The 13,557-nt window shown below is 64.0% G+C and overlaps 1 protein-coding gene across 1 annotated transcript in view; it reads left to right on the top strand.

Moving 5' to 3' along the window:
* Hmcn2 (hemicentin 2) overlaps positions 1-13,557 on the top strand; it is a 104,383-nt gene that overhangs the window by 66,755 nt on the left and 24,071 nt on the right. Inside the window, exons 58-75 of the mRNA XM_077108747.1 lie at positions 483-685; positions 1,286-1,367; positions 2,712-2,843; positions 3,586-3,729; positions 3,809-3,968; positions 4,057-4,181; positions 4,567-4,750; positions 6,630-6,727; positions 7,159-7,425; positions 7,926-8,107; positions 8,546-8,627; positions 8,704-8,840; positions 9,306-9,447; positions 9,524-9,668; positions 9,998-10,125; positions 10,729-10,885; positions 11,618-11,739; positions 12,441-12,605. Coding sequence (XP_076964862.1) covers positions 483-685; positions 1,286-1,367; positions 2,712-2,843; positions 3,586-3,729; positions 3,809-3,968; positions 4,057-4,181; positions 4,567-4,750; positions 6,630-6,727; positions 7,159-7,425; positions 7,926-8,107; positions 8,546-8,627; positions 8,704-8,840; positions 9,306-9,447; positions 9,524-9,668; positions 9,998-10,125; positions 10,729-10,885; positions 11,618-11,739; positions 12,441-12,605 — 2,655 coding nt within the window. The remainder of the gene's footprint in view (positions 1-482; positions 686-1,285; positions 1,368-2,711; positions 2,844-3,585; positions 3,730-3,808; positions 3,969-4,056; positions 4,182-4,566; positions 4,751-6,629; positions 6,728-7,158; positions 7,426-7,925; positions 8,108-8,545; positions 8,628-8,703; positions 8,841-9,305; positions 9,448-9,523; positions 9,669-9,997; positions 10,126-10,728; positions 10,886-11,617; positions 11,740-12,440; positions 12,606-13,557) is intronic.

Below are 13,557 nucleotides of genomic sequence, written 5' to 3'. Positions count from 1 at the left end.
AGGCTCCTTATCTTTAGAATCCTCCTGGGGCAAGTTGGCCCAAGGTATCACAAGCCAGGACTCACTGGAAGGTTCTCTGTAGCCCTGAGGTGGCCCATTCACTTCCTGTGCCCACCTGCTGTGTGCAGGGAGGGGGCTTCTGCATTCCTCAGCCAGAGAGACGGGGCCGGCTGGGACCCCTTGGAGGTCTCTGCCCCAGCTGGGGGCTGCTCTTACAGGAAAGAGCCCAGGAGGGCTGTCCCTGCCTCCTCCCACCCCATCCCGGAGGCTGAGGCCCAGAGAGGGCAAGGGGCTCTCTCTGGCCATCCAGCAGGTCCGAGGGTGCTGGTCTGGGCTCTCTTCCCAGCTCCCCTGGGTCTGCACCAGCCACCAGGGTGGAGTCACTGGTGTCCCTCCTGGGTCTCCATAGGCACTCTCCATGGTAGGGCAGGGAGGACCTGGGGAAGACCACAGAGCCTCACTGGGCTGTCTTCTATCCTCAGTTCCCCCAACCTTTAGGCGGGCTCCCAACAGCCCCCAGGAGACAGTCCTGGTGCGGGTTGGGGACAAGGCTGTCCTAAGCTGTGAGACAGACTCGCTTCCAGAACCGGCTGTGACCTGGTACAAGGACCGGCAGCCCCTGGCCCTGGCACAGCGGACCCAGGTTCTGCAGAGTGGACAGAGGCTGGAGATCCTGGCCTCGCAGGTGAGAGCCACGAGCATGTCACCTCCTGCTGGGGAGGCCCGGGGGAGGGTGGTCGTGCAGGGTGTGGGGCTCCCGCCTCCTAGACCTGCGCAGCCCAGACTGAGTGATGGACAGTCTCCAGGGGAGCCCTGAGAGGGGCCCCGGGCTCCGAGGTCAGACCCCAGCCCTGGCTCTGCCCGGCTCCGGGATGCCCTTGAGCAGGTCCGTTCCCTGCCGCCTGCCTCGGTTTCCCAGGCCCGAGAGGTTTTCCAGGTGCTCCTGGCTGGCCGTCTGAGGCTGCAGGAGTCTGTCCCAGGGCCCTTCCCTTCTGGTGTGGTCAGACACCCTCAAGGGTCTGCCGTGGACTGTTGGCCCTTCCTCTGGAAACGCACCCTGGGCTCCTCCTGCCAGCTCAGCTCCGCAGGGAGGTGGGCCTGGGCCCTGGGCCTCCCTTGGCCTCCTGAAGCTCTTGGGAAAGGCCAGAGGCCTCCATGTCCTCTGGCTGCCCAAGCAGGACTGGCTGTTTGGGGGTCCCTGCTCTGGAGGTCTCTGAGGCCTGGATGTTGTGGGGGCGCCAGGCCCTCCCCCGCTGCAGGGCATCAGGTGCCTTTCCCGCCTCAGGTGTCGGACAAGGGCGTGTACAGCTGCCAAGTCAGGAATGCGGCGGGGGAGGCCACGCGGACCTTCATCCTCACCGTCCAGGGTAAGCTGCCGGCCTGGCCAGCAGGGCCAGGAGCCCCCGTAGCCCCAGGCCACCAAGGATGGGTTTGACAATGGCTGGAAGGAGATGGCGTGGCCAGGTGCCAAAGACTAGGCCTTGCAGGATCCAAAGAGGACCCCAGTGACCTGCTCTGTGGGGCTTAATGGAGGACCGTGTCCCTCAGGTTCACCTTTGGTGAAGGGTCTAAGAGCAGCGCCTGCTGCTGGGAGGTGGACGCACCTGACCTGCTGTGAGGAGCTGCCCCCTGGCACTGGGGTGGGAGGCCTGGGCATGTCACCTCATGTCCCACCAGCCCTGGGGCAGAACACAGAGGGCATCTGACAGGACGTGTTCTCAAGCTGAGGTGAAGGGACCTGTCCAAGCTGTCCGGGGAGCGGGGCCAGGTTCCTCGGGGTCAGCTAAGTCAGGGTGCAGACAGACCTAGCTGTGGGACGGAAGAACCCGCGTTACGGGGAACAAAGGAGAACGAAGTCTGCCTCCCGTACAAACCCTGGGGGGTGTCGTCTGTGCGGGGACCACTCGGCTCCTCTGTCCTTTGGGCCTCCAGGTGCCTTCCCCCTTGTTAGCCCAGCCTCTCTTAGGGTACTGTCCCTGTTCACGTGGCTGATGTGGGGACACTGCGTCCCGTCCTGCCTGCAGGAGGCAGGGAAGAGGGCCGGTGTGCGTGCTGGGCAGCTGTCCCCGCAGGCACAGGAGGCGCTCAGCTAGAGCTCTGCTGCAGCACGGGAGGCGCAGGCTGTGGGGTGGGGACACAGCTGTCTGCCTCAGATGGCAAACAGCAGCCTCAGCCAGGCCAGCAGCCGGTGCCTCCCATCCTGAGCCATACCGAGTGTGACCCTCAACAATGGCTTACACCTGGGTGCTGCTCCAGGCCCACAGCCCCTCCTGACCTGCCTCAGTGGGCAGGGGCAGCACAGGCTCCCTGTGGGAGGGCAAGGTGACCGTGTTCCACTGGTAACGCCTTCTTGGGTGCACAGCTGCATCCTGGCTGAGCAGGAGCTTGCTGGGATTGATTGGTGATGCCTGTCCTGGCACAGGTTCAGGGCTGTGGTGCTGAGCCGTGCATTCACCACCCTGGGGCCGAGTGCACGCTGCCTGCGCTCTGCTTTTTCAATGGTTTGAAATAACCAGCAGCTGCTTCTTGATCCATGTGTGACTAAAACCACCCTTCCCCACGCCGTGCAGAGTGAGCCTGTTTGGGGGGTCCCTGCTCTGGAGGTTTCTGGCTCCTAACCGCAGGGGAGGGGGCTCCAGGCCTCCGATCTGCCCGGAGGAAGGACACGAGGAAGAGCCTCAGGCCTCTGTGTTCTGGCTTCGTTCCTGCAGTGCCCCCAACGTTTGAGAACCCCAAGACAGAGACAGTGAGCCAGACGGCGGGGAGCCCGCTGGTCCTAGCCTGTGATGTGTCGGGGGTCCCCGCGCCCACTGTTACGTGGCTGAAAGACAGAACGCCCGTGGGTGAGTGGACTGCCCCCCTAAACCCCACTGCAGAGCAGGGGAGACGCCCCGGAGGTCGGTGGCCCCTGATGTCCTTACTCGTCCAAGTCAAGGCTGACGGTGTGTGGAGCCCTCCCCTGGTGTCTTTCCTGTCACTGGTCCGGGCCCCAGAGGCCCAGAACTCACCTGTTGGGGGCTTGGAGGGTCGCCAGCATGGGGGCCTCAGTCAGCCCCCGCCAGACAGGGACGTGCTCTGCCCAGTGCAGGCTGAGGCCCGGGGGAGGCTGCCAGGGGCGCCCGGGCTCCGGGTCAGGCACAGGACGTTGGCGGGGCATTCTGGGCTAAAACCAGCTGGACGGACAAGAACGAGGTCCGGTGGACCGCAGGGAAGCGGCCAGAGAGGCTTCAGGGCAGGGGTGTGGAAGGGCGGCTGGGGAGGAGGAAGGAGGACGCCTTCCGGCTAGCGAGCAGAGCCCCGGGGGCCCAGTGACCCACGTGGGGTCAGTGAGTGGCTGCTTCACCTGCTCAGAAGCCTGGACAGGTGTGGGGCAGGGTGAGTGGGGTGAGAGCTGGGCCTGCAGCAGGTCCTGGACACTGGGTCCTGTGGAGAGAGATGTCCCTGTACAAGGACATGGGGGTTGACAGGAACCGCGGTCAGGAGCTGAGGCAGGTTGAGACGTGTGAAGAGGAGCCCTGCCCGGGGCCCTGCTTCCCCACGGGCTCACAAGCTCGCGGGGCACTCACGGGCCTCTCCGCCCTGCAGAAAGCAACATGGAGGGCGGTGTGGTCTCTCGGGGAGGCCGCCTTCAGCTGAGTGGCCTGCAGCCGGCCCAGGCTGGCACCTACACCTGTGTGGCGGAGAACGCCCTGGCCGAGGCTCGCAAGGACTTCGTGGTGGCCGTGCTGGGTAGGCTGCACCCACCACCCTCCAACACCCCCACGGCAGCCCTGCCGCGGCCCCGGGCCTCACGCTGCCCCTGTCACAGTGGCCCCCCGGATAAGGAGCTCGGGCACCGCGCAGGAGCACAGCGTGTTGGAGGAGCAGGAGGTGCGGCTGGACTGCGAGGCCGAGGGGCAGCCGCCTCCCCACGTGGCCTGGCTGAAGGATGGCAGCCCGCTGGGCCAGGGCGCAGGCCCCCACCTCCGGTAAGGCCCACGTGCCCTCCCCAGGAGGCAGGGCCTCCGGCCCACGGGCACCTGTCCTTGGCAATCCCTCCCCGCCTCCCTGCGGCAGGTTCTACCTGGACGGTGGCTCCTTGGTGCTGAAGGGCCTCAGGGCCTCGGACTCGGGCGCCTACACCTGCGTGGCCCACAACCCGGCTGGGGAGGACGCCAGGCTGCACACCGTGAACGTGCTGGGTAGGAGCAAGGCAGGAGCAGGCCCAGGGTCTCAGGCCACAGCAGCCCGGCCAACATGGGGCCCCCATGGGGGCAGCTGGAGGGCAACAGGAGGGCCCGGTAGGGAGACCTGGGTTCAAGTCTGGGTGACACCCACTCTGACCTTCCTAGGCCTCCCAGCCTCACCCTCCAGCCCAGGGTGCAGCCGAGTCTGGGGATAAAGGGAGACGAGAGAGGGCTGGGGCCAGGCCGTGCCCCACAGCGGCTCATCCCTCTGGGGGTGCAAAAGGCTCTGGGAACCCCCAACACAGTGGTTGCTGGTGGCAGAAGGTCTGGGCAGGCCCCTGGGTGCCCTGGGAGCCCCTTTCCCCAGGCCCCATCACCCTCTTTCCTCTGCCTCCCCCAGTTCCTCCCACCATTGATCAGGGAGCAGGCAGCGCAGGGACCCTGGTGAGCAGGCCAGGGGAGACGGTGACCATGGCGTGCCCTGTCCGGGGCTCTCTGCCCATCCACGTGACCTGGCTCAAGGACGGCCTGCCCCTCCCGCTCTCCCAGCGCACTCTCCTCCACAGCTCTGGCCGCACCCTCAGGTAGGGGACAGACTTCAGCCACTGGCCAGCTAGCTGCAGGCCCCAGACACACAGGCAGCTTGGTTTAAAATGCTTCTGCTCGGGTCTTAGGATAAAAATAGTAGCAACAGACAGGTTTGATAGTGAGGAGAGAGAGGGAGTCCGCCCCCAGATGGAGCTCTGAAAAGGAAGGGTCCTCTGCCCTCAGCGCTCGGAGAGCTTGCTGGGGGTGGCACAGGGTGGGCAGTAGCACTGCGTCTTGCCTGACTCAGCCTGGCCAGGTGGAGAAAATCGGGGAGGGCTTCCTGGAAGAAGGTGCCTGAGCCAATTCATGCATCCAACGACCCTGTGAAGTGCTTACTGTTCCACACAGAGTTCCAGGCCCTGACAGAGCAGTGAGCACGACACAGCCCAAGTCCCCGCATGTCACGTGCCAGGCTGGTACAGAACATCAGCATACAGGAGGACGTACCACCAGCTGTGTGTGCTCTGGGGAGGCATAGGCAGGGCAAGCTCTGGGGGCAGGGGCAGGGGAAGGGGCCGAGGAGGGTGCTATTTTAGGGTGGCCAGGGATAGGTGCTCGGGATGGGTGACGAGGTGCAGGCAGAGGGACAGCAGGTCCAAGAGCACCTGGGTGCTCAGGAGCACAGGGTGCAAATACCTGTTCACATCAACCCTTGGGGCTGTCGCTTGGGTCTTTTGGGTCCTTCTCCCTGCAGCATGGACAGCAGGTTGGGGCCCCAGGGCAGAGCTGGGAAGGCAGACGGTCACTGCAGCCCCCCAGGGTCTGAGCCGTGGTGTGGGGAGGGCAGCGGCCACGGGCAGGTCGCAGGCGTGCTTGGAGTGCGGCTGGTGGAGTTCCGCATTCCAGAAGAGACGAGGCACGTGGCTGGACTCCACGCCGGGCTGGATCTGACCTGGGGTGTTCAGTCCACCCTGGGAGGCTGAGTCCTGTTTGCTGAGCGGGCGCTGTGGGGAGCAGGCTGCAGCGCTGTCCGAGTGCCTGGGGGGTCAGCCTGAGTGACAGCAGGGGGGAAGCTCAGGGGGTGACGAGGCCAGTCTGTGACGAGGCCTGTCTGTGAACAGCTGTCACGTGGCAGTGTCCTGGAAGAGGCTGAGGCGGGGGACTTTCAGGGAGAATGAGGGCTGTTGGACAGCTGGTCTTGCCCAAGTGTGTTCTGGGCACAGTGGTGCTCCTGGTGAGGCATCTTGTGACGATCATTGTCGGGCGGTGGCGAGTGAGAGCCCTCCTTCATGACCCACCTTTCTTGGCTTGTTTTTGTGGGTGGCCTTGACCAAAGTGACCCCACTTTGATCCCGATGACCAGGCAGCTGAGAGCTCCTGTCTGGAGTTCAGGGAGATAGACATTTGGGGACTGGCTCAGCTGGCCCAGAGCAGGTGGGCTGCACCCACTGCTTGGGTTAGGACGACCCCAAGGACCCAGGGAAGGGGCGCAGCCGGGGAGAAGATTCAGGGGCGCAGGTGGGAAGACGGGTTCAGGAGGGACACCCGCTGCACGACAGGAGCCAGGCCCGAGCTGGTGGTCGGCTTAGTCACCAGGGCCATCTCCGCACCAGAGCGGCTCGGGAGGGGAGTTCGGGCAAAAGGGGCTTGTGGGAGAGGAGGGGCAGAAGGTGGAGCAGTGGGCGGGACAGCCCAGGCAGGTCCCCAGCGCTGCCAGGGTCGGGCACACGGCGCCCTGGCCACAGGCAGGGTGGGCCAGAGGGGACGGGGCAGAGCAAGGGCAGGGCGCAGGTTTATCCGGGGGCCAGGAAAGGGGTCTTCACAGAAGCTGGGCACTGAGAGACAGGCTGGCACGGGGAGGGGGCGTCTGGATTGAGCGCCCTCCCCACCTCTCTCCCGCCTGCCCGCCGCCCCACCTGGGGAGCCTGGGGTCAGGATTTCTCAGGTGCACCTGGAAGATTCCGGCACCTTCACTTGCGTGGCCGTGAGCCCGGCAGGAGTGGCCGACAGGAACTTCACCCTGCAGGTGCTCGGTACGCACCAGGGTGGGCACACGGGTCCCTTGACCTTGGTGAGTGAGGATCAAGGCCTTCGAGCCCGGCCCAGGGTTGGCCTCAGGGCTTCGAGGCTGAGCAAGACTTGTCCACAGCCTTGGATTCTGCTCACTCGTCTGTCCCACAAGCAGTGGTCAGACATCCAGCTGTTCCAGGGCCCTGCCAGGCACCAGTGTCCGGCGGGGTGCAAAGGGGCCAGCTCAGCTCCACCAGGGGATGGGGAGGCTGCTGGGGGACCGCAGAGAAGGGCACCTTGCCCTGCCTCTGGGTCTCAGGGTGCTCCCTGGTGTGGTGAAGCCGGGTATTGGAGGTGAGAAGCAATGCCCAGGAGGTGGGCATGGGGTCATTAGGGAGGGTTTGTGTAAAGGTCCTGGGGCGAGGGCTGGTTCCTGCCCTTTCCCCCTCCACAGAGCCCCCCATCCTGGAGCCGGTGGAGTTCCAGAATGATGTTGTGGTGGCCCGTGGCTCCTCGGTGGTCCTCCCGTGTGAGGCCCGGGGCAGCCCCCCACCCCTCGTGTCGTGGATGAAGGATGGGCAGCCCTTCCTGCCACAGAGCCTGGAGCAGGGGCCTGGCCTGCAGCTGTGGACGGTGGGGGTTGGCGACTCAGGGACCTACTCCTGCGTGGCCGTGAGCGAGGCCGGCGAGGCGAGGAGATATTTCCAGCTGACCGTGATGGGTGGGTCATCGGTCCTCCAGGGCTCTCTGACCGGAGGGAGAAGGGATTCTGGGGATGTCGGCACAGGCGGTGGGGAGCCCAGTGCTCCTGCAGGCTCAGGGGGCTTGGTTCTGCGTGGGCATCTTGCTGGCCCCACCGGCAGGGGCTTGGTGGCCGGGATGTCTGGTTCTCCGGGCTGTGTCCCACTGTCTTGTCCACCAAACTTTGGCAGCAGAAGCAAGAACAGAAGCCACCAAAATCTGGGGGCTGAGCCCTCCCTAAATTCTGATGTTGGGCTATATTGGAAAAATGTGTGGCAACTGTGTCCCCCGCACTGTGTCCTCGTTGGTTCTAAAGCACAACTAGCTGCCCAGGAAGGTGGCCCCATGGCTCCTGATGTTTCTAGGCCCCCCAGCCCCCCACTCATGTGCCTCTGGCCCCCTCTGCTCTCAGCACTGAATGGTGCAGGGGCAGAGGACCCCCAGCCTGCAGCACGGCTGACCCAGCCTGGGGTGTTGTAGATCCCCCCTACATTGAAGACTCCGGCCAGCCTGCAGAGCTGTCGCTAGCCCCGGGAGCCCCCCTGGAGCTCCTGTGTGACGCCCAAGGCATCCCCCCACCCAACGTCACCTGGCACAAGGACGAACGGGCCCTGGAGAACCACAGCTCAGCCGGGCAGGCGCTCCGGGTGGAGGCCGTGCAGGTGCCGGTCCCTGCCCGCTGTGGGATGAGGCTGGGAGCTGGGAGGAGGGGGTCTGCAGCTTCCCCAGTTCAGTGGACAGATGCCAAGGGAAGGCTGACTGTCCTTTGCGTGGGGTTTGAGGGGGTGGAGACGACCCACTGGGCCCTCGGTGCTCCCAGCCCTGCAGAACTCAGACTGAAGGAGATACCAGATAACTCCTCATCCAGGCCAGAGCGGGGCTGGTGCAGTCGGGGGGCTTCCTGGGAGAAGCAGCCTGTTCCATCCTCAGAGTGGGAGTGAGGTGGAGAAGAAATCCGGAGGGGAGCAGGAGGCTGGGAGGCAGGACAGCAGCCTCTGCAGACTGGAGCCCAGATCTGGCCCTTTGCTGAGTAGAAACAGGCCAGCTTGGCAGCGGGCAGTGGGAGCCAGCGGCAGCTGCTCATCCTGCTGTGTCCACAGGTCAGTGATGCTGGGCTGTACACCTGCCTGGCTGAGAACCCTGCAGGAAAAGTGGAGAAGAGTTTCCGGGTCAGGGTTCAAGGTAGGGGGCTTAGGGGTGGAGGCAGGATGGGGTCTGCCGCAGAGGGCCCACCTCTCACTTCCTCTTGCACCCCCAGCCCCTCCAAATGTCATTGGGCCCCGCGGGCCCCGCTCTGTGATTGGCCTGGCCCCTGGCCAGCTGGTCCTGGAGTGCTCTGTGGAGGCAGAGCCCATGCCCAAGATCGAGTGGCACCGAGACGGCGTCCTGCTGCAGGTGAGTGCCAGGCCAGGGACCCAGCCCCTAAACCAACGGATTCTGTTCCCACCACGGAGGCCCGCTCCACGCACGTCTCCACTGCGGTTATTGTTGTCATCCCCCTTTTGTGGACGGGGCTTCTGAGGCACACACCTTGCTCTTCCATGGTCCCTCCAGGTGTATCTAATGGCTGTGTGACCTAAGGCCAGTAACTGAGGCTCTCTGTGCTCATCCCTCACATGGGGCCAGTTTACAGTTGTGGACTAAGGTGGCAGGTCATCTAGTGGGAGCTCCAGGGATAGGGTACTCCCCAGAGGTGCCCAGTGCCTCAGAGGACCTCAGCTGGGCAGTGAGTCAGGGCCTGCAGCCAAGATGGGGCAGGGACCACTGTCCAGCCTCGTGGGTCCTCCCTGGCTGGTGCCAAGAGCTGGCCTGGCCCCGCCCATGCTGACGAGGCCTCCCCACCTTGGTGGGGCTCTGCAGGCGGACGCCCACACGCAGTTCCCCGAGGAGGGTAGGTTCCTCCAGCTCCAGGCCCTGAGCACAGCGGACGGCGGGGACTACAGCTGCACTGCTCACAACGAGGCGGGCAGCACCAGTGTGGCCTTCCGTGTGGAGATCCACAGTGAGTGTGCCCCGCCCCCCCCCCACCCCGTAGAGCCACCGCGAGTTCCCAGCCACTCCCTCTGTGCCCTCCCCAGCGGTGCCCACCATCCAGCCTGGACCATCTGTGGTGAACACCTCTGTGAACCAGACCGCCCTGCTGCCCTGCCAAGCCCAGGGCACGCCCCCGCCCGCCGTGAGCTGGAGGAAGGATGGGGCGCCACTGGATCCCGGGAACTCCAGGTGGGACATCGAAGGCCAGCCATGGCCCCAGTTGTCCAGCTCTCAGGGCAGAGAAAGCCATTGGCCCAGCCTGAATGAGGTGTCTATCCCTGGTCCAATCACCTGTGGCGGGGGGCGGGATTATGCAGAACAGCCTTGGCCCTTAGGGAGGGTCACCCCCCAGTCCTGGTGCCCTGCCCAGAAAGAGTAGCAGCGTCTGAGTCCTGAGTCAGATAAGTTTGCTGGGAAAGCTGGGGCAGGGAGGGTCTTGTTGGAGATAATCAGGGATGTAGCCCCTCAACGCCACACTTGTTTGAGGGTCTCCATCGCAAACCCTCCCTGGGCTCTAGGTTGGAAGTTCTGCCCGAGGGTTCTCTGAGGATCCAGCCAGTCCTCACCCAGGATGCTGGCCACTACCTCTGCCTGGCCTCCAACTCCGCGGGCTCTGACCGGCAGGGCCGTGACCTCCAGGTCTTGGGTAGGTGCATTAGGGAGGGCTTGCCCCCTGCCTTCCGCATCCGATCCTTGTGGGTTTCTGGTCCTGCGTTCCCCCAGCTGTCCTGCAGCCCCAGGCCCTTCCCCCGGTGTCCATCGGCAGGCTCCTGCCCTCCAACGCCTTGCTCCTCGCCGCCCCCAGCCCCCAAGTCTCCCAACATAGTCTCCCATGTTCTCGACCTTTAGTAAAAAGTTGTGAGCGTGCACCTGCGAGGGCTGCGTGTTTATATTGACACACATGTCACACACTGTTCTGGTGAGCCATGAAGCATGCACCAGAGGTAGAATCACCGGACTAGGTGTTGCAATTAAAGTTCTCTTCCTAACCCAACACATCACCTTGGCGACCACTCTAGATGGCCCTGACCTGGTGCTGGGGCTGATGGGGAGTTGCTCAAGGAGAGGGGCCAGGCATGAGGAGAAGCCCATCCCCAGCTGGTGGAGTCTGGAGGAGGTCCCCCTGCCATCTCTCCTGCTGCCCCGGGAGGCGGGATGAGGGTGGTAATGAGCACCCCAAACCCGGGCTTGGCCTCTGGCACAGCCTCAGGCAGCCCCAGACCCGCATCCCACGCCTGCCTCTCCCCAGAGCCTCCAGTCATCGCCCCTGGCCCCTCCAATGTGACCCTGACTGCCCACAGCCCGGCCTCACTACCCTGTGAGGCCAGCGGCTCCCCCAAGCCTATGGTGGTCTGGTGGAAGGATGGACAGAAGCTGGACTTCCGCCTGCAGCAGGGCGCCTACCGGTAATGATGCAGGTGGACCTGGGCCTTCCCGAGCCACAGGCAGTGGGGAGGGTGTGCCCATCTCACACAGCAGGGCCATTCAGCAGCCAGGCAGTGTGTGCTCGGGTCTTCCTGAGCCAGGACCAGACCCCAGAGGTCCAGGAGGGCCTTATACTCAGGCAGACAGAGTTGCCTGACGTGGGGCAAGGGGTTTGGGACCTACCACCAAGGTGTATCGAAACCAAACATGAGGCAGCCGGGAGTGTGGCCCAGCATGCCTGAGGCCCCAGGTCAATCCCAGCACCACCCAAGCAAGCAAGCACACCAAGAACAAGACCTGCGGCTGGAGCTGGTCACTCAGTGACCATCCGAGTGTCAAAGGAGTCAGTTTGCCAATCGATTCACCAACTCTGTGTCCTGTTAGACACGGGGACACTGTGGAGTTCATGCCTGAAATGAGCTCAACACACCTTCAGCCTCCCGATGGGGACTGGGGTGTGTCATCACAGAAGTCATTTAGATGTTCCCGTAGCACATGCAGGGCTGCAGAGAAACACAGGGTGGGGTGAAGATCTCCCCCAAGCCTGCAGCTGAAACCTCCGGGTAGGAACTTCTAGAAGACGCTTCTGAGTCACGCTGGGGGCAGGTGCAGGAGGGGAACGGTCGTGAGGCTCCCACTTGCAGACTGCCAGGCAGGTTGGCCAGGCTGGCCCCTCTGCAGCCCTGGGCCCTTCCCCGTGTGTCCCTCGGCAGGCTCCTGCCCTCTAACGCCCTGCTCCTTGCCGCCCCCGGCCCCCAAGACTCAGCCCAGTTTGAGTGTGTGGTGAGCAACGAGCTGGGCGAGGCCCGAAGGCTCTACCGGGTGACTGTGCAAGGTGAGTCAGGGTGCAGGTGGGCGGGGACGCCTCGGGTGCTATCCCTGAGCGGAGACTCCCGCCCTTCTGGGTGCAGAGGGCCCTCTCCAGGAAGCTCTCCTGGGCCCTGCTCTCCACACTGGCCCAACCCCGGCTTCGCACAGCTCCTGGCCAGGGGAGCTTGCAGGGCGGCCCCTGCCCTACCCCGATGTTGTACCCCAGCGTGTCCTTGTCATCACCCTGGTTGGAGTCCCTCTTTCCACAGCTGCCCACTGCCCTCACCTGGGCCCACGCGTCCTGTGGTGAGGCCCAGCCGAGCCTCCAGGTTCAGCTCACCCACCACCCACCCCCCTCTGAGGTCCACTTGCGCTGCTCGGTTCTTTGTCCCTTTTCTTGGGACCTTTGCACACGTGGTACCCTCTACCCAGCCAGCACCTGCTCTTGCTTCAGATCTCAGGTTTAACGCCATGTCCTGGAGGCCGTCTCTGGCCTCTTGCAGTCTGTCCCAGTGAGCCCTGCCAAGCCCCCTCTCCTACAGCTCTCTGCAGAAGGCTCTTCAAGACCCTCCCATGCCCCGGGGTATCTCCCGAGTGAGCAGATGTGCCCACATCCAGTGCCTGGCCTTCATCAGCAATGTCACGTCTACAGTTATCATCCCCTGCCCTGGCGGCTGTGTGTCCCCACGCACTCGGCAGGGCCTCAAACCTCTCCTTGGGTTCCAGTGCCACCCACCATCGCAGATGACCGGACGGACTTCACTGCAGCCAGGATGGCACCTGTGATCCTCACGTGCCACAGCGCAGGCGTGCCGGTTCCAGTCGTGTCCTGGAGCAAGGCAGGCTCCCAGCTGGGGGCGAGGGGGAGCGGCTACCGCGTCCTGCCTTCGGGTGAGTGAGGGCCAGCAGGAGAAGGAGCCCAGGGGGGAACAGGGTGGAGAGCTCGTCCAGCTCCCCATCCCCAGCCTCACCCGCCAGCCTCAGTCCCTGCCCTGCGCTAGGGAGAGCCCTCTGTGGTGCCCGAGGCTCCTGGGCAGGTCATGCTGTCCATGACAGTGGCCCAGAGCTCTTTACGGCCAGTTTTATCCCATGAGGGGCGATGCCTTTCTTAGGAAGTCATGCTCTTGACCTTGGGGTATTAGAAGTTCCTTTTGATGAAAGTGGTAGGACAGTCGGTGGTGACGTCTTAGGTGTCTTTGTCAACATAACAAGTTAGCCACTTTATGGGGACCCCCCCTAACGATTTATTGTGGGTTAGTGAAATCCTGCAGTCTGGGGCCTCTGGCTAGAAGGGTGCTCTTCAAGCTGTTGGAAACAACAGAACCCTCCCCTCCCACTAGTGGATGCTCCAAGCCAGCAGAGAAAATCAAGCAGCTGGGGCGAGACCACGGGGTAGTCCAGAGGCCAGCGGGCCTTTCTCCCCTTGCCTGCCCAGCAGGCCCTCAGGGGTCCCCAGTGGACACTTTAGAGACCTCTTTGCTCACCAGCTGGGGTGCAGCCTGCATTCTGAGAAGATTAAAATGGTGCTTGCTGGGGACCCTGGGCTAAGGGGGGACGTAGGGAGGACAGGGGAGGCAGCAATCCTGGGAGGCCTCCTGGAGGAGGTGGGGTTTTAGCAGAGCAAGGTGAGAACAGCAGTGGAACCCTGGGCCAGAGACTCCGGGAGGGCAGTGAGTTTCCAGAGACCATCTGGTCTGATTCTTCACTGTGCACATGGGGAAACAGGCCCAGAGGGTGGAGGGACTTGCTTACAGTGGTGCCCCAGGCAGGGGCAGAGGCAGGCCTAGAACCCGGGTCCCATGCCTCTCATCCCCGTGCTGTTAACAAGGGGGCAGGGGTTGCA

The sequence above is a fragment of the Callospermophilus lateralis genome, chromosome 2 (genome assembly GCF_048772815.1).
Source record: "Callospermophilus lateralis isolate mCalLat2 chromosome 2, mCalLat2.hap1, whole genome shotgun sequence".
NCBI lineage: Eukaryota > Metazoa > Chordata > Mammalia > Rodentia > Sciuridae > Callospermophilus > Callospermophilus lateralis.
Note: the sequence above shows the minus strand (reverse complement) of the source record. Positions and strands in the feature narration are given on the sequence as shown.